The 19053-nt window shown below is 61.7% G+C and overlaps 2 protein-coding genes across 5 annotated transcripts in view; one reads left to right on the top strand and one right to left on the bottom strand.

Annotated features, from left to right (window-relative positions):
• ZFAND3 (zinc finger AN1-type containing 3) overlaps window positions 1–2783 on the top strand; it is a 330833-nt gene extending 328050 nt beyond the window's left edge. For both annotated transcript variants that reach the window (XM_002714678.6, XM_070074120.2), the window contains one exon: window positions 581–2783. In XM_002714678.6, the coding sequence (XP_002714724.1) occupies window positions 581–735 (155 nt within the window). In that variant the 3' untranslated portion in view covers window positions 736–2783. The remainder of the gene's footprint in view (window positions 1–580) is intronic.
• Window positions 2530–19053, bottom strand: part of BTBD9 (BTB domain containing 9) — a 449433-nt gene continuing 432909 nt past the window's right edge. For all 3 annotated transcript variants that reach the window (XM_008262867.5, XM_017345091.4, XM_089333970.1), the window contains one exon: window positions 2530–13976. In XM_008262867.5, coding sequence (XP_008261089.1) covers window positions 13782–13976 — 195 coding nt within the window. In that variant the 3' untranslated portion in view covers window positions 2530–13781. The remainder of the gene's footprint in view (window positions 13977–19053) is intronic.

Below are 19053 nucleotides of genomic sequence, written 5' to 3'. Positions count from 1 at the left end.
GGGAACGGGCCACCGCTTGATGCAGCTTCGTGCTGCCTCCCTGAGGCCCAGAGGAGCTTCACCTGGACTGCAGGCCTCCCCTCAGCCCTGCGCCCTAGCCAACGGGCAGTCTTGATGTTTGCCAAGCCATCGGCCTCTGCAGCGGCCGCCCTCAAGGTGGAGAGAGAAGCATCAGGCTCGCTCCTGTGCTGCGTGTGTTCCCTCTCCCGGCGCTTGAGAGCATGCATTTTGCTTTCAGACCCCCGCTCTGGTGGGCTGAGGTTTGATCACTCCCACCACCCCTGCCAGGAGCAAGAATGTAATTTAGGTCCTAACCGTTTCTCTCCCACCTCGCCTCCTGGGAGCGGTGGTGTCCAGGGACGGGTCACGGCCCATTTGTTCCCAGGAGGGGGGCTGTGTTGCTGCAGCGGTCATGCTGGGGTCCACCCTCAGAGCCGGCAGGGCAGGTTCTGGGCAGCCCCTGCCTGTGAGCTGCTGGCCCTCTTGTCGTGGGGAGGGACTCGGGGTCCTGTGCTCAGGGCCGGGGCGAGGCGTGGGGCATTGGGCACCCTGACTCTGTCTGCTCTCTCCCGCCCTGCAGGTTACGTGTTCTGTATGTTGCATCGCCTCCCCGAGCAGCACGGCTGTACCTTTGACCACATGGGCCGCGGCCGAGAGGAAGCCATCATGAAAATGGTGAAACTGGACCGGAAAGTGGGGCGCTCCTGCCAGCGCATCGGGGAGGGGTGCTCCTGAGGGCCCGCGCGGCCGCCACGCGACGCTGTTCTTAGTTCACTAATGTTAGCCTTACGTAGGACAACGTCAGCCAGACACCTTGTACTGGGCACGCGGCAGACTGCAGCCAGTCCATTTCCTGTCCTTAGCCAGCCATCCTGGTACTGTAGTTTAGGGGTTGATGGTGGTTGAAATTGATTTCTGGCTGGTTACTAAGGTGCCTGCTAGCCATTGTATAAAATTAAAACATGAAGAATATTTTTTTTTGAGCATGGCTAGTGGACTTAAAGCAACACCACATACCTGTCACTGCTGGAGTCCAACTGAATACGCCTTAAGCGGAGAGCGCTCCGGCCGGAGCCGCGGAGGCCACCGAGGAGCGGCGCGGGGGAGCGCCCACGACGCACACGGCTTTGCCAGGAACTCTGTTTAGTGTTCGGCCTTTCACCTCTTCACTTGTCCTTAGTCCCAGTAGCCAGGAGACCTGATGGCCATGTGTGCCTTGGCCACAGGGGGCTACTGAGATTGGCCGGGCTGGGTGGTGGCCTTGCTCTCCCACAGAGCTGGAAATGGGGGTGGGGACAGATTCTTAGAGAATTTTTTTTACCTGACTTGCTAAGAAAAAACTCATCACACAAGAAGAGAAACCGTAACCTCACTTTGAAAATTAGCTCCACTCAAGACTAGTCCACGCCCGAGACCCACCTTTTCTACACAGGATCCGTGGTCACGAGCAGCCGCCAGCGTGCGCCAGTTGCCAAGTGCAGGGATCTGGCCGTGATCAGTAAGGCTCATGGCGGCACAGCTCGGCCGGGTCTGCGGCCGGATTTCCAGGTGGGGAGCTCTTTCGCAGAGACGTCTCAGAGCCACCAGGAAGCAGACGTGCGGGGGCAGCTGCCCATCGACCCTGCGCTTCCCGCCCGGCGGAGGACGCTGCAGGCCTCCACGTTCCTTTCTATGCAGCCCCACAGCCCGGGACAGCCAGTCCGCACCTCTCCTGGCAGGTTTAGTAGGGGAGGCAGCCTGCTTCCCAGGCAGCGGGGTCGTGTCTGGGTTGTCCCTGGCATGGTGGCCATGGCCGTGGCCCGGCCCCGCGGCGGCAGTGGTGTCTGCTGTGCTGGGTGGCTGTGGGGGCTGCCTCTCAGCCCGTGCTGCCGCAGCTCGGGCCAGGCAGGCCTGGCTGCGCTGTGTTCAGAAACGATTACCAGTCAGGTGGGCTGGAGCTGGGCAGACAGAATTGGGATTCCCTCGAGAGCCTGGGCCGGGGGGAGCAGGGCCAGCGCCCCCCTCTGATCAGGAGGCTCCAGCAGAGGCGGTGCGGCCCGCCCTCACACAGGCTACTGACGGCCGAGCTCAGCCCGGCAGCTCTCCTTCTGGTAGAACAGCAGGCAGTCCAGCTGAGTGCAGAGTGACAGCTGGGCGTCTGCCACTGCAGCCGCTGCTGCATCCGAGATACTGAACCCGGAAATCATGCTCTTCCCACCCCCCACCCCACCAGAGTGGCACCCGCTGCGGAATCTCCAGCCTTAATTCTCGCTTCAGGACCAGACCGGTGTCGTGCTCTAGGGCGGCCCAGGGCGGGGGCCGGGTCTGCCCAGCGTTCACCACTGTCGCCAAGCCACGGCCCTCGGCCACTCCCTGGCCACCCTCAGTGAGGCGCCCAGCCTAGGCCCCCCGCCAAGCTCCGACCCGAGCCCTTCCCAGCCGCCTCAGGCCCCACCCAGGCTGCTGCTTGGAGGCAGCAGGGGCCGAAGGAGTGCGGGGAGCCGGCCGGCCGCACCGGGCAGAGGCCTGCGGTCACCGCCCGCTGGAGGAGCTGGGGTCGGGAGGGAGGGAGGGGCTTGTTCCCTGCAGTGTCTGTTCTGTGAAGTTTGTTCCATGTAAGGAAAGCTTAAATTCTTGTATCTTTAAAAGAGAAAATCTTATTTAACCCTTTTGTGTTCTAGATTTACTTACACACATAGCCTAGAGCTCAGTTTTAGTTTTAACATTGTGAGAATATTAAAAGAATCTTGTAACTTTATTCTTTTTTCTCCTGCTGAAAAAAAAATTAAACCAATCATATGAAAGTTTGGCCTTTTCCGTTTGTCCGGTGCTCCTGCTGGCCCTCTGCACAGCTGGGCAAACAGTGAAATGTGTTCCTGCAGGGCCGAAGAGGTGGGGTCCTGCCATGGCTCTCCCGGCAGCACCCAGGCTGCAGTGCGGCTGCGGGGCTCGGCAGGGGTGAAGCGGGGGTGGTGCTTCCCAGGGCCAAGATGCTGACCCCACGGTGCCTGGGGGGGGGGGGGCACGGGGCAGAGGCAGTCAGGAGGCTGGGCAGCACCTCGTGGCGTCAGAGCAGCCTTTCCGAAGCCCACAGGAAGCCACAGGTGGGAGGGGGGACGTGGCGTCCAGGGAGTGACCACGGACAGCCGGGGAACGGTGGGGACCCCACAGGCACAGTCGTGGCAGAAGGGCCCAGGGGTCTCACAAAGTGCCCTCCTCTGCAGGAGCAAACAGATCAAGGACCGAGGGAGGGCCTGGTGGGGACCACGGCCCAGCGCCGTCCAGGCAGCGCCAGGCCTACCAAGGGGTAGTGTTGGCACCTGCCCTCGGCCTCGGTCAGCGCTCGGGAAGGCTGTTGGTTTCCTCTCCAAGACTTGGCCAAAGCGCCCCTGTCCCAGCCCCAGCCCCGCACTGGCCGGGGTCCCAGTGTGGCAGGAGGGAGCCCCTGGTGGAGCCCGCCCGGCCCCCTCCCAGCACTCAGTCCTGCGGCCTTGCTCCTGGCGCGTATTGCATCTCAGGCTCCCGCCAAGGACCACTGGGAAAGACCCTTCCGGGTTTGGGCACGGCTGCCATCAGCCAAGGGACAGAGGATCGCAGGGATCTGCCAGCCCCTTGCCAACGCGGTCGTGACCGGGAAGGGGCTCCCAGACTCGGAACGCGTCCACGCCTGGCGCAGTTGCCAGCAGGCACTCGAGGAAGCAGGGCGGCCCTTGCTGGGCCTCTGACTTGCGCTGTGCGGGGTGACGCAGCCGCCGCCTGCGTCCTCAGCGCATCTCAGGCCAAGCGTTGCTTCTTGCGCTCTGGACTCCCAGGAAGCCTCTTGGCCTCGAGGCCTGCCACGTGTGGCGCAGGGTGCTGGTCTGCGAAGTTCTTGCATTCAGCAGAGGCGTGAGCTTGAGAGAGGAGAACTCGACCGTCAGCGTGTGCGCCACGCGGAGGCTGGCCCTCGCCGGGGAGCCCCGCGCCGTCGCAGCCTGTTGGTGTGACTGCACCGCGCTCTGCAGTCTTCGGGATGAGCGAGGCCGACGTGGCCCAGAGTCAGAGCTCAAGCCACCTGTCACAGCAGTTTTTAAAATACAACCGTCCCCTCCCTGTCGTCCCTGACAACTCCCATCAAAATGTGGAGCCCCTCCCCTGGAATGGGGGCCGGCCTTGGTGACTGCTTCTGACGGACACTGCGTGGCAGATGGGCGCTTGCTGGCTCCCAGGCTAGATCTGAGGCTTCACCGGCCCGGTGCTGACAGGTGTGGAGGCCGGCTGTTCACGGGCACCGCCGTCACCCAGTGGACAGTGACGGGGTGGGTGGGCAGAGTGCCACCTTGTGTGTTGCTGGTGGGAAGGGGAAGTGGTGCCGCCACGGTGGCAAACTGCTGGTTTTCCACAAAGTTCAACAGACGCAGCAGCTGGGCTCCTAGGAGCACACCAGTGGGACTGAACGGCAGGGCCTGTGCACACGTGGGCACACCGGCAGCGCTCTTCCCAACCAGCAGGTAGAAACCACCATCCGCCGGGATGCAGGGATGACAACGGGACAGTCATGTAAGTCAGCCACCAAAGTCCTGTCATGTGCAACGTGCTAAGCGAGAGAAGCCAGACAGCTCACATGTATGATTCTGTTGACATGTGACAGCCAAAAGAGGGAACGTCACAGGGACAGGACGCAGACCAGTGGCCACCAGGGACTGGGCGCCAGAGAAAGTGCGTTCATTTTGGGGTGATGAAGATGTTCTGGAACAAGATGTGGACACATAACACGAGGTGTGTCACATGCCACCAAGTAGTCATTTCAAGTGGCAAATTGTAGGTCTCTCCTCAATTGAGAAACACATTGCTAGTCCAAGACCACCACTGGAGAGCACAGAGACCAGACAGGCAGGGGCCCAGGGCAGGCATGTGACAAGTGAGTCCAGAAGTGACACAGGCCCAGCAGCGCCGAGCGGAGTGGTGACAAGCTTCCTGCCAGGCCCGACCACGCTGCAGGTGCCTGAGCAGAATAACGGATTTAATGCCACTCAGGCCTGGAATGGTGGTTGGGTGGTGACAGGACCAGGGCAGGGCCGGCCCGGAAGGCCTGAGGTGGACAGGGACAAAGTGCAGAAGTCCCGTGGACCCCAGCTGCAGCAGTGCAAGGCAGGCGGAGGCGAGGGTTCCGGTGCCTTCAGGGGGGCGCAAAGGAAGACCTGCCCCTCCCAGTCCTCGCGGCTCCTGCTAGGGCTCGTCATGGCCAGCTCGGCCTCTCCCGGGACGGAGACCTGAAGTGCTCCTCCCCCAGCTGAGGGTTGAGGGTTCCACCAATGCAGACATGGAGCCTTCGCTGCGCCTGCACGACGTTCACAGCGATGCCCACACCCAGGCCCAAGCAGGGCCGGGTCAGCATCTCGGGTGGGCTCGGTCGGACACAGGTGGTTTTCCCACAGCTCCCAGGCAGTTTCAGCATGCAGCAGGTGGAGGCACAGTGAACTCAGGGCATACCCAGAGTGGCTGGTGGCAGAGTCCTGAGTGTCACACAGTCCCCATCCAAACACAGTGAGTCTACAGAACCAGAAACACTATCCTGAAATTCACAAGGAACCACAAAAGACCCCAAGTCAATTGAACAAAAGTGGAGGCATCACGCTACCTGACCCCAAAATACACCAGGACACTGGCTCCAGCCACAGCGTGGCGATGGCATGAGACGGGCATACAGCATGGGACAGAGCGGAGGTGCAGACACAAACCCAGCACCTCTGCTGTGGATCTGCAACAGAGGGGCCAAGTGCACACACTGGGGAGAGGTGTGGGAAAGTGGAAACCCACGTGAAAATGCAGTCAGAGCCTCTGTCACTACACAAATCAGCCGAAATGGATCAAAGGCTTAACTGTGAGACCGCAAAACTATGAAACTACTAGGGGGAAAAAAACCCTAAGATAAAAGCTTCATGACCTTGGTCTGGACAGTTTTTGCTTAATGCATTCAAAAGCAATGCAACAAAAGTGACCAGCGGGATTACAGCAGACTAAGAAGCTGCACGAAGGAAACGTCTGTGCAGAGACAGCCTACAGAATGGAATAGATACTTACAAACTATACAACTGAAAGAGGTCAATGTCTAAAAATCCAAGAAACTGAAAACACTCAATAGCAGGGGTAGGCCATGGCGTAGCTGGGACACCCGCACCGCGTTTCAGAGTGCCTGGGTTTGAGCCGCAGCTCCACCCCGATCCTGGCTTCCCGCGGCTGCGCTCCCGGCAGGCGGCAGGTGATGACCCTGCTGACCGGCCAGCTCCAGCTGCTGCAGGAGTTTAAGGAGTTTCCTGGGGGGGGGGGGGGGGGGAGTGAGATCTCTGTCTCTGCTTTTCAAGTATTTTTTAAATTTATGTATTTGAAGGGCAGAGAAAGAGTCTTCCATCTGCTGGTTCACTCCCCAGATGGCCGCAAAGGCCAGAGCTGGGCCCATCTGAAGCCAGGAGCTTCTTCAGGTCTCCCACGTGGGTGCAGGGGCCCAAGGACTTGGGCCTTCTTCTACTGCTTTCCCAGGCCACAGCAGAGAGCTGGATTGGAAGAGGAGCAGCTGGGACCTGTGACTTTACCCATTCTACCACGGTGCTGGCCCCTCAAATAATGTTTTAAAAACTCAATCCAGGACGGCGCCGTGGCTCACTAGGCTAATTCTCTGCCTTGTGGCGCCGGCACACCGGGTTCTTGTCCCAGTTGGGGCGCCGGATTCTGTCCCGGTTGCCCCTCTTCCAGGCCGGCTCTCTGCTGTGGCCCGGGAGTGCAGTGGAGGATGGCCCGAGTGCTTGGGCACCTGCACCCGCATGGGAGACCAGGAGAAGCACCTGGCTCCTGGCTTCGGATCAGCGTGGTACACCGGCCGCAGCGCACCAGTGGCAGCGGCCACTGGAGGATGAACCAACCGCAAAAGGAAGACCTTTCTCTCTCTCTCACTGTCCACTCTGCCTGTCCAAAAAAAAAAAAAAAAAAAAAATCCAACTTTAAAAATAGGCAATAGACATTTCTCAAAAGTTATACAAATGGTCAACAGGTTTATGAGAAAAATCCCCTGCATCACCAGCCATCAGGAAAATGCAAACGCAATCACACGACACCACCTCACCCTGGCTGAATGGCCATTATCGAAAAGGAAAATAAGTGTTGGCGAAGATGTAGGCAAAAAGGAATCCTTTTGCATGTTGTCGGTGGAAATTAAATTAGTGGAACCATTACAGAGAACAGTACGGAGACTCCTAGTAGAACTGCCATGTGACCCAGTGGTCTGGGGTATAATCAGTCTGCAAGAGCCGTCTCTACTCCTGATTTATTACAGCACTGGCTACCACAATCAAGACCCATCAGCTGATGGATAAAGGAAATCCAGTACATGTAGGCCCCGGGGCTGTGTCCCCACTTGCTGGCTGCACGGGGTGGAGTCAGTGGGACCACTCGCGGCACCAAGGATGCCTCGCCACCCTAGGAGTGAGTGTGCGTGGGCCAGTCTGCCCCAGGTGGCCCTCGGTGCTCTCCGTCACATCACACCTGACACACAGCTGATGCTGGGCCCCGGCAACACCATGCGTTTCCCACGGCACTTGCAGAATCAAGCAACGCGAAACGCAGCAGTTGCACCCTGAGCCAGGCCGCATGCAGCAGGCCCCCTGCCCTGTGCTGGTTCCCCCAGGGGAGAAGCAACTCCCACGGACCTGGCTCCCGACATAACAGATTCGCTCTGCTGATGCCAGATGCGACCTTCTGGCCTGGGGCGATGGGAGCAAGTTGCTGAACTTGCTGCACAGGTGGCGAACTTGGCCACCTTGGAGTCCGTGTCACTTCCCTTCAAATACCTGTTGGGGGCTGTTGGGCCAGCCAGTGCTTCTGAGGTGCTGGAAGTCACTGCCCCCACAGCCTCCCTGCAGTGGGCCTCCCCCACAACGGGGCCCCTACCTGCCCACCTCCCCACCCCAACCCCGTCCTGCTCCTGCCCTCCCGGTGCGGGCCTGGTGCAGAGGGGTCAGGTCAGGCCTGGCCCCTCCTGGGGTCGGAACCTCCGCTGGCTCCTGGCTCGCTCAGGAGCTCCACGTGCCCACCCCTTCCTCGGACCCGCCCCGACCCCCACCCCCTACCGCTGCTGCCTAGCACCAGCCAGGAGCATTTCAGGCCCAGCCCCTCTGCTCTCCTGCACAGGTGCCGCCAGGTGGCCCTGGGTCCCAGGTCCCAGTGCCCGGGGCTTTGCTCAGCTGTCCCTTTGGAAGTGTCCTTGGACCCCCAGTGCCCACACCCACCTGTGTCCTCACAACCACTCTGTTGTCCATCACCGCACGTGGGCACAACCTGTGTCTTGTCTTTCTGGTCCTTGCTGCATTGCCGGCACTTTGGAAATGGCTGGCCCAGGCCGGCAGCCGCTGGGCGAGTGGGAGGGGCCGGGCGGTGCGGTAGAGCCCAGCACACCCTGGATGTGGTTTGTCTTGTACAACACTTTGTTGAAAACACACTGTCCATTCTAGAAGACCCAAAGCTAGGAGGGTTTGTTCACGTGGCGATGCCTGACCCAGGGCCCGGCCGCAGCACAGGAGAGTGAACTTCGAGGGGACGATCCACCCAGCGACAACGCTGAATGGGGACGGACGCCTACCTGGTTCTCACGTGACCACGGCTCGGTGGGTGTGAGACCAAGACCCGAGGAGGCCGCCCGCGTCAAGTGCAGCACCGTCGGTCCCGAGCCCATGCCGCACACCGAGTTGCTGGCGACCCAAGCCCAGCTGCAGGCTGCGGGCTCCACGCTCTGACCCCCGCACGGGAGAAGGCGGGGAGGGTGGCGCTGCGGTGCACTCTGGGCAGGAGACGGATAAGGGAAGGGGACTCAGGTCCAACGTGGCGGAAATGGCACTGACTAGACCGTGGGCGTGGGCGTGGGCAGGACACGGGCTGGGAAGGAGACAGGAGGGCGGCAGCCAGGTCACCGTGTCCCTCCGCTCCACGCCAGGCGGCCACACACGCCAGCCCCCATCGGAGCGACACCACCTGCTCCAGTGCTGTCTGCCGCCTTCCAAGGTGCACTGGAAGCGGGGGGGGGGGGGGGGGCGCCCGGCAGACACCCCCTGGGTGTCCCTGAGGGGACCGGGGCTCTGGGGCCGTGCTGCCCAGGGACGACACAGACAGGCACGAGGGAGCAACACTTTATTTCTAAAACAAAACCCACAGCATAGTCGTCACAAACATGCGCTTCGGGGTGGTTCTGAACACAGCTGTGCGTCCGCGCCGAGCGAGCGCTCGGCTCTGACAGCAGTGCTGCCTGGAGATGCTGGAGCACGAGAGTCCTGCCCCCTCCGAGAGCCAGGGAAGGGGCCTGGGGGTGGCGCCCGCAACCTTCACAGCCCCAGAGACCGCGGGGTGGGGCAGGTTTAGCAGGAGCTCCTGGGCCCCGGAGCCCGTTCCAGAGGTGAAGTCCAAGGCCACTCTCCTCTTGCTTTTCCAGGCCCCGTGGGGCAGCCGCAGGGACACCAGTGCCGGGGAGAGCGATGGGGGGATTCCTGGCTGTCCTCTGAGCAGGCGCAGCTCTCGGGTCCCTTCTAGAAAGCTACTGTGGGCACTGCAGCCGCCTTGGAGAGGGGCTGAGTCCCTCCATCTGTGGTGTCCAGGGCCCTGCCTCCCTGCCGTCCTGGCCCGCGGCGCCCTGCCCTACGACGGCGCAGACAGCTGGTGGAGGGGCCTGGAGAGACCTCGCTGTTTGGGGAGGGTCTCAGGGATCAGCTCCTGCCGCCGGGCCCCGGATGGAGATGTGCCTGGGAGTGAACCCAGGAGCGCAGGACCAGGAGCAGCTGCCAGGGCAGCGTGCGGAGGCCGGTCCCCAGGGGGACAGGCTGGGGTGGCCCCCCAGTGCTACTCAGGCCGGTGCTCTCACCATCTCGGGCCACAAACCCTGGGCTCGTCAGCTGGGGCAGGCCACCGCCACCTGCAGGTGGGCGGGCTGTAGCAGACCCTGCCCTGCACATCTCTGCCACCCCTGCCCGCTCAGAAGAGCAGGGCCAGGGCCTCTGTCCCGCCTGGAGGTGAGGGCGGGCCAGTCTACGGGTTTTCAACAGCGGCACAGGGTGGCTGTCGGGGCTGCAGGCATGGTCCTTGACGGCTGCTGGCAGGGGCCTGGGCCGACAGGCGAGGGCAGTGCAGGGGCGCAGGCTCCGGGTGGTGCCGCCGTCCCCACCTTCCCTGCTCAGGACCATACACACCCGCTGCGAGGGGTCCGCGTGCAGACATCTGCGGGTGGAGGACTGCAAGGCCCAGGGCGGGGCGGGGGGGGCACTGCAGTTCTTACAAAACAGGAAGAAGAAGCGACCCTGCTTGGGGGAGGGGAGGCTAGAGTCTCGCTTCTGGCTGGGAGCTTGTGGGGCGTGGGGTGAGGTGGAGGGCTGGGGGCAGGACAGGGCACTGCAGCCAGGGCCCCGGGCGGAGTGGGCACGTCCGTCCATGAGCGAGGCTCTCCTCTCATCATTTTCACACTGAGTCACTTAAAAAGAGAGCGGCTCTTTTGCAGCGAGCGTGTCCGCCATCACCCTTGTGTGCGTGCAGAGGGGCTGGCACTGTGCGCAGCACGGCCCCTCACAGTCCGGGGGGTGCGGCCCCACCAAGCCTCCCCTGCCTCCCACACCCCGCTCCCGCTCCCTCACTCTCGGCCTGCAGCCAGGGCCTCCACGCTGTCCATGGCAAGGCCGTCCATGCTCGGCGCCCTGCGCGCTCCCGCTTTCTGAGCCTGCGGCGCTAATTTCATATGCTGACAATAAAAGCCTCGGTGGCGCGGGCCTGGGAACTGCATTTTCCATTCCCAGGGCCGCTAATGGGCACTGAGCTCCCGTTGCCCTGTTGTCAGGACAAACACGCACCGTCCACGGCTGCAGCACAAAACCATGCCAGGCGCCGTGCCGGCGATGGCACCGAGGGGCAGGTGCTGGCCCTCTGTCCCTTCCTCTGCCACCTTCCTCCCTGGCGAGGGAGGTGCTCCCGCACACTGCACCTCCCTCCTCCCCAGGTGACTGCTAAATTCAAAACGAGGTCCGGCTCACGGGGCTGGCGCCGTCTCACAGCAGCCTGACAAGCGGCCGACGGCGTAACTACTGAGCAATTTTTTCCACAATTCAAAAACTCATTTTTTTTTTTTTTGCCAAGGAATCAGTCTAACAAACACATCCCACTCCTGCTGAAAATAATTTCTTCTCCCAACTCTTCTAGGAATAAAACACTTTTAATGTATTTGTCAGGAGCCAGCACTTCACTTAATAAGATTAAAAAAGTGACGAGAGCAGTGCCGCACCATCCCAGGCCCAGGGATCTAACCCAAACCGGCCGTGGGGAGGCGGGGCGGGCGCGGGGCGGGTTTTCCTGGCTGTCCTGGTCACGCGGGGTGCCTCGCCAGCGGTCCCCGGAGCTGCCTGCACAAGGGCACTTCGGAGACCCTCCCCGAGAGCCCTGCCATGTTTTCTCTCTAGTCTTCCAGAAAGCACCAAGGGCAAAGGGCGGGATTGCTGGCCACGCCCATCAGTGTGTAGCTGGGGCACCACAGAAGGCCCGTCAGTCTGTCCGCGGGGCTGACCTCCGCTCACCATCCCCACAACCCGACGCCATCGCGGCCCCTGCAGCAGGCCCGAGGTGGGGGAGCCTCTGTTCCCCTCCCCATGCTCAGTGGTCTCCTTCCTCCAAGACGCCGCCACCGCAGCCTCCAGGGATCTCCCCACCCAGGCCAGCGCTCCCAGCTCTCACCCACGCACCTGCCTTTAGCCTCAAGGGTTAGGGACCTTTCCAGCCCAACTGGCCGCAGGGGAGGAGTCCTCTACCGGACCAGACGGGCTTTGAGGAGCCGGGACCCCCTCTCCCATCCCCATCCCTTGCCTTGGGTATGTGCTACCTTGACCTTGGTCTCTAGACCCAGCAGGACACTGGGAAGGGACCTCCTGGCCCTGAATCAGAAGCCATCCAGGAAGGAGGCAACCAGAGCAGTGTTCCCCTGGAGTCCTGGGCAACTCTCCACCCAGGAAGGGGACCTGCGGGGCAAGTGGCAGCCCTGGCGGTGGGGGCCCCGAGACCTGTCCCCGGTCCTGTCCCCATCTTCCCTTTCCTTCTGCAGAGATGGAAGAAGGCAGCGTCCTTCAAGCACTGGGGAGAGGAGGTGTCGGTAGTGATCAGCGAGGCGCTTCCCAGCAGGGGGCAGGCCCCCCCCATCCCCCCCATCCCCCACCCCCACCCCACCCCACCCCCCCGCACGGGTGGAGGCCAAGGAAGTGCAGTGTCTTTCAGATGTGGTGCTGAGCTGCCAGACCTGCAGCGGCTTCCGGAGCCTGGGAGAGAGCCTGGGAGAGCGCCTGGGAGAGCGCCTGGGAGAGCGCCTGGGAGAGCGCCTGGGAGAGCGCCTGGGAGAGCGCCTGGGAGAGAGCCTGGGAGAGCGCCTGGGAGAGAGCCTGGGAGAGAGCCGCGGCCGGCTGGGCTGAGCGCTTGGGGGCTGGCCGGCGGCTGGCTGGCTCTCCAGTGCTTCCCCAGGTCAGTGGCCCAGCTCCAGGCTGGGGCTCCTGGACAGGTGACTGCAATTTTAACAAGAAGCTCTGCGCAAGACATTGCATTCACTGACCTGCGGCTCTGGTCCGTCTGGGCGGGGCCGCACGCGGGAGCACGTGCTGAGTGGGCGAGAACTCTCCACTAATTGGCGGCAGGGGCTGGACGCTAACAGGCTGACACGGGCGGCTCCCCACCGCGAGCAAGCCCCCCACCATTCATCACAGGAGCGCCTGACACCATGAAATGCTGGGCACCCCGAGGTGTCCACGCACCGCGCACAGCAGGGACTTGGACAGAGACCAGGACCGGAGAGGAAGCGCTGAGCGCAGTGTCTAGCCTGCACACAGAACCAGCATCCCAGTTCCTCACACAGCCTGCTGCCAGCGCCTACTGTGGTGCGGAGAAACTGGCCAACATCAAGTTGAGCCCCGGGCCCTTTCTGTCTGCCCGCCCACGGCTTTAGGATGCGAGAGCCCTCCCCTGGCCTCCAGGCAGGGTCACTGGACTCTGTGCCGCGTGGCTACAGAGCAGTTGGAGCAAGGGCCCTCAGCAAGGGTGCTTCACAGTGAGCCACGGAGTCCCTCCCCAGCCGACCACTCAGCCCAGTTCTCAATGTTAACATCACGGGCCTGACCCCTCCTGGGGTCGCAGGCTGGGGACTCCCCAGGAGCAGCAGGTCAGTAACTCAGCAGTTCGGGTGTCCATGGACTGCTTCGCTCGAGTGAATGTTGTTGAACTTCCTCGAAGGATCTCCCCGCGGAGCGCCCCGGCTCTCTGCTCCACCCCACGCGTGACCGCTCAGTGCTACGGAAGGGAAATGACAGTGCCAAAGGGGACCGAACGAGTAACTTCCTGTTTGAGCACTTCCAAAAGATCTGGAACACCTGTGATTCAGCAGACGGCCAGGAACTGCGAGGGGGGAGGACGCACGCGGCTGCTGGACAGACTCTACTGAAGCCCCTCCCTGAGGGCCGCCTCCGTCCCAGCACGGCCAGGGCCACGGTGGTCTCTGACTCCCTCTGCAGAGGGGGAGGGGCTTCACGGCAGACCTGATGGAGACTGAAGACCCATGTGGCCCCCCCGGACACCAGCCCGATTTGAACAAATTGAGGAGAACAAGGCAGGCCCTTTGGGTCCTTGGAGAAAACCTGTTCTGTGTCCCGTTTGCAGTCAGGTCTGCTCCTCCCAGGGGATGGGGGAGGGGAGGGGAAGTCCACAAAGAGCCCTGCTCAGGGAGGACCCGGTTCCTGGGCCCCCGAGTCCCACCTGCTCCGCCGCCACCTCTATTGGTGCTGCCGGCTGGGGGAGCGCGAGTTGCCCGGGCTGGGGGGCAGCGAGCTGCCACTGGGGGCCCGCAGGGCGTGGGGGTCGAGCTGCTGACCCGCGGGGTTGGCGTCTCCTGTCACTGGTTCCTCACTGCTTTCTTCCTTCTGGCTGCTCTGCTGCTCCGGACACTCAAAGTGGACACAATGGAACACCTGGCGGAGAGAAGGAGAAGACCTGTGAGGGGTGGGCCGGCCTGTGACCCCAGAGCCCGGCTTCGGGGTGGCCACGTGGGAGCTCCAGGAAGTCCCTCCCAGGGCAGCAGGTTCCGCCGGTCAGCATAAGTGCAAACACGGGCCCTGCCCTTGGACTCTCCCGAATCCTCCCACAGGACTGCTCCAGGTTTGTTCGCGCACCTGTGGGTCCTTTGTCCCTTGTGACTGACTTGATTCCGGCATTTGGCAGTGGGCTAGTTGGGGCCGCCCAACACCATGAACACACTAAAAGCCACTGAAAGGGCACTTTAATGGAGTGAACGCAGACTACCTCTCAGTGAGCTGCTATGAGAAAGACCCAGAGGGCACTGCTCCAGAGGACCCGTGCTTGTCCCCAGCAAGGCCCTGATGCTGTGAGCACACCCTGCCCAGGGGCAGTCCTCAACCACACATGGCTCAGTCCAGCCTGGAACAGACACCCTTAACCTGGGGGACTGGGGAGTGGGCTGCACCCCTGCAGGGGCCAGGAGAAGCCAGCCTGCTGTCAGCCCTAACACAGCACCGACAGGCACAGGTAGACAGGGGTGAGTTGTGGCCTTGACCTTGAGAGTACAGTGCGTGGTTGGGGTGGTGATGGTAGGTAGGAAGCTGCAAATCAGCCCACGTGTGTGTGAGAGGGGCCTGCGGAAAACACAGCACCCGCAGAAGCCCACCTGGGAAGCAGCCCCGGATGTCACACTTCAAAGTCCTGCCCAGACCCCGATAACTTTCCCAGTGATCTCAGCCTCCCCCAAGGGAAGCTCCCAGGAGACTCCTCTCTCCTCAGCACCAAATGGGCCACGTGGCCTGGTACCACAGAGCCCTGAAACCTCCCCAGCCTTCCTCCAGGCAGACACCCCAGGGGACCCTCCTGTGCCGGTGCCAGGTAGGCCCCAGTCTGACAGCACTGAGCAGTGAAACCTGGGAAGGAATGTTCTTTGTCCTGGAGGGAAAAGAACCGGACGCACCCCCTTAAAAGCTGCAGTCTGAAGACAGACTGCACGTGCTCAGCACTCGGCTCTCTGGTGAGCTGCCCGCCTGGCCTGCCGGGTGTACGCTCTCCATCTAACCACGCCACCTCGCTTCCCCCCCACCCCCGTCTGAGCGACTGGGCACTCTCTCCCAGGTTCTGTCTGGAGAGGTGCCCATCCGTTCTTACGGATGCCCTACTCCAATAAACCTTGCTGTCTTGCTTACCCCTGCTCTCTGTCTCACGCCTGAATTCTTTCTTGCAGGAGGACAGGAACCCCAAACCACGCTCTCTGCTAACAGGGCTGGTGAGTGTGGCACACGCAGTGCAGACGGAAGCTGCAGAAGTGCAGGGCGGGGTAGGAGGTGGGCAGTGAGGGACGCTGGCCGCCGCCTTCAGCCCACACAGAACCTTCCCTCAGCCATCGGCCCAGCAGGCCCCTGGAGAGGTCCACTGCCAGGTGCCTGTGCCGGCTCTCTGAAGGGCAGGCACCCCAGCCTCTGCAGTGGGCGCTGCAGTCCGAGGTCCGAGCTACACAGATCCACTTCCCAAGACGCAGACTGGCACTTTGAAGGGAACTGATTTTTCAGATGCTCAAATCTCCTTCGTTCTGAGACTGCCTGGAAGCCAGCCTTGCTCCGCAGTGACCTTGCCCGCCTCGCAGAGGCCTCTGGGCTGCCAGAGCACCCACACCTCGCTCACACCGACTGCCGGACTGAGGGCGGCACTGGCTGCAGCGCACGCACAGTCCGGGGTTTGTCTTGGATGTAGCAGGAATTCTTTGCAGACTTGTGAAAACCATTTCCAGGACGCAGCGGCGAGAGCCCACGGCCTGCACCGAGGGGCTGTGGCCGTGGTCAGTGAGCTAGAACCCGTCTTATCGACCTGCTGCCAGCCACCCACTCCTAGGAGTCGTCGTCACCCCCTTCATGAAGCTTTCCTTCCTTCTAGCTCACATTAATGAGAATGGCATTTAAACTTCGGGGAAATGCTTTATCCACATCTCAACCTAAAATGTTCAAAGGACTACACTTGCCCTCAAAGCTCTTCTGGGGGCTCTGCACACTGTGGAGGGGCTGAGCCCTCGGCAGAGTTCCTCCCACAGTCACCAGGCAGCCCCTGGCGGCAGAAATAGGAGCGAGGTCGCTGGGAGGCGTGAGGGGAGGGGCCTGAGGAAACTGGTAGGCTGGGCTTGTGACGGGACAGGCACTGAGGGGGGTGTGCACACCACCAGAGAGACGGGGCTGTGGCCGGGGTCTCACGGCTGCAGACGAAGGCAGGAGGGCAGCTGCAAGCACACATTCTGGAGAAACCCCTTGTAGAGCGCGAGCTCGCTGAGCAGCGCCACACGGCCAAGGCCTTCTCTCTGCGCTCCGCTTCTCCTAAAATAGCCGAGGCCCTAGATTATAGGGTTGCAGCCTGCAAAGGCCTGCAGGGTGTCTGGTGTGGACAGCTAGGGGCAGCAGGCCATGGAGAGCCCACGGGGCAGGACACGGGGCTGGCTTCCCTGGCCAGCCCACTGTCACCTCACTGCCTCTCCTGACGTGGGGACTGCTGGCTTATGAGGAGCCACTGAGCTTCGCACTTGCCCATGCTTGGTGAGTTCACTCCTGGGGAAAGACCATTTAGTTAGAGGATTAGGCACTGGTGCCCAGTGAGGACAGGGCAGGGCTGGCTGGACACCTGCCACTCTACAGAGGGAGGGCCAGGTTGGGGAGGCAGGGCAGAGGTTGTGAGACGGTAGGGGGCTCAGGAGGCACCCAGCTGGACAGAGGGGCTGCTCCCGTAGGGGAGTGCTCTGTGCTGCCTCGCGCACTCACACGCATACTGTCCACATCCAATGTGAACACACGTGTACCACACAAGCCCCGGTACTTCGGCATCAGGTTCACAGAGACAAATGTCGTTATCGACTGTGGGGTTATAGTGACGACACGATTCTGTGCTGCCCCTCCTGCATCGCTGCTTTCTCCAGTTCCCGAGCACCGTTTCACACTTCACATTTCCAAGTCTAAGGCAAGGCGGGGCAGGCAGCCGCACACTCGGCTGCCTGGTCTCTGCGTTCTGGCCGCAGCCCTGTTCTCCTAGAGCCGATTCCTCTCCCTGAAGGCCAGGTGCTTGGCCACTGCCCTGACATGGGGTCTCCTGGGGCCCCTCTGCAGCTGTGCCTCATGGGAGCTAGCTCCAGTGAGCCCCGTGTCTCCTCCCTCCCCTTTATGTCAAATCTCCTCTGGGCATCTGTCAATGCCAGCAGGGCCCAGGGCACACTCTGACCCAGGGCTAGGAGGGTAAACTTGAAAGTCTTCCCCTAAGTGGCAACTCTGGACCTGCCCTTCTCCTTAGCTCTACATTTCTAAGAATTCTGAAGTAGAAAGACCTTCTTGGGGGGTGGGAGTTAGTGCCTGGGTCGCTCTTGCCTCATGTGCACCCCTCTTTCTGGACATCTGGGTAGGCTCTGGTGTGCAGCCTGGTGTAGAGCCCTGCCTCCCACCCTCTCGAGCTTCTTGTAACCCAACAAGCACTCCATTCTTTTTATTATTATTGTTTGGAGCTACAGAGAGAGGGAGAAGTCTTCCATCTGGTGGTTCACTCTCTAAATAGGTAGGGCTGGGCCAAGGCTGAAGCCAGGATCCCAGAGCATCATCCAGGTCTCCCACGTGGGTACAGGGGCACAAGGACTTGGGCCATCTTCTACTGCTTTCCCAGGCATATCAGCAGGGAGCTGGATTTGAAGTGGAGCAGCCGGGACTTGAGCCGGCGCCCATGAAGGATGCCAGTGTCTCAGGTGGTGGCTTAACCCGACATGCCACAATATCGTCCCCTTCCCGCCCTCTCTTCTCCAATACAACCCGCTGTCCTCTGGCCCCGCCGCCCAGAAAGGGTGACTTCTGAGAGGGAACACACGGGGTCTTGCTGCCTGGCTGCGTGCCATACTGGTCCCCCGGTTACGGTGTAAGCCCGCTCTCTGGCCTGTCGGTGTCTCGGAGGCTGCTGCTCAGAGCCCTGGCTGCCCCTCTCCTGTGGTCTCTTCTGCCCTTCTCGTATCGACTGGTCTCCCTCAGTGCCGCTCGTCTCAGGTGAGCTCCTCCCCAGCCGGCCCGAGAGCCTGCGGGCACCTGCTGCCCCAGGGCCCGCCCCTCCCTGCCTCGGTCAGTTCCCACCCGACTCAGGAACCAAGGCTTGCTCACCCTTTCCCCCACTCGGGCCTCGCCAACAATAAACAAATCAATAAAAACAAAACAAAGAAACAGAAACCCTGCAGCGAGAAATGAGCCACATCTGAGCGGGCTCTTGCGGACGGCTCCTTCCCCAGGATGCAGCTCCTTCCTGTGGAAGGGGCCCACACGTGAGGGATCCTGAGGGGCAGGGCGGGTCTCTAGGGAGCACCCAAGCCCGGCCCATGGCCTGACTCCTACTGCTCCCACTGCCAGCACAGTTAATTTTATTGTTATACACTGTAAATGCTCTAGGTGGAGGAGAGTTTTACTAACGGAGTCGGGGGAGCCCTGGAGTCAGCGAGGAGCCAAGCACACAGTGGGTGCACAGTGAACAAGGTGAGGGCAGCAGCACTCAGGGCTGGGAGGACGGCTCTCTGCCGCAAGCTTGGGGTACGGAATGCACACGTACGCATTCCCCCACCAGCCCCTGCAGCCCCACTGTGGGGCTTCGGACCCTGGCGAAGGCATAGTGAGACCAGCGGACACGCAGCAGCCAAGCCAGGAGCTCTGGCTCTGCTCGGGGCCATGTGGGCTCACAGGAGGGTGTCCGGGGGCCAGGGGATGCTTCCTGGGGGAGAAGACATCGTGAGGGACAGGCAGCCAAGCAAGGAAGAGTCCGAGGAGTGAGGACCTGCGTGCGGAGGGAAGAGGGGAGCCATTGCTGGTTTTTAAGCCATGACGCTGGTGGTGGGGGCAGCAGAGGCAGGACCGACCTGGCCCAGTGGAAAAGGGCAGATGCCAGCAATTGCTGGCCACAGGAGGGTCACAGAGACCTGGCATCTCCTGGGGCCGTGTGCAGGGTGCAGTAGTTAAGAGGCCAGCTGAGGTGCTGTCTCCCATCCTGCAGTCC

The sequence above is a fragment of the Oryctolagus cuniculus genome, chromosome 5 (genome assembly GCF_051225735.1).
Source record: "Oryctolagus cuniculus isolate XC-2025 breed Fujian yellow rabbit chromosome 5, ASM5122573v1, whole genome shotgun sequence".
Lineage (NCBI taxonomy): Eukaryota > Metazoa > Chordata > Mammalia > Lagomorpha > Leporidae > Oryctolagus > Oryctolagus cuniculus.
This window is presented reverse-complemented; position numbering and strand designations above follow the sequence as displayed.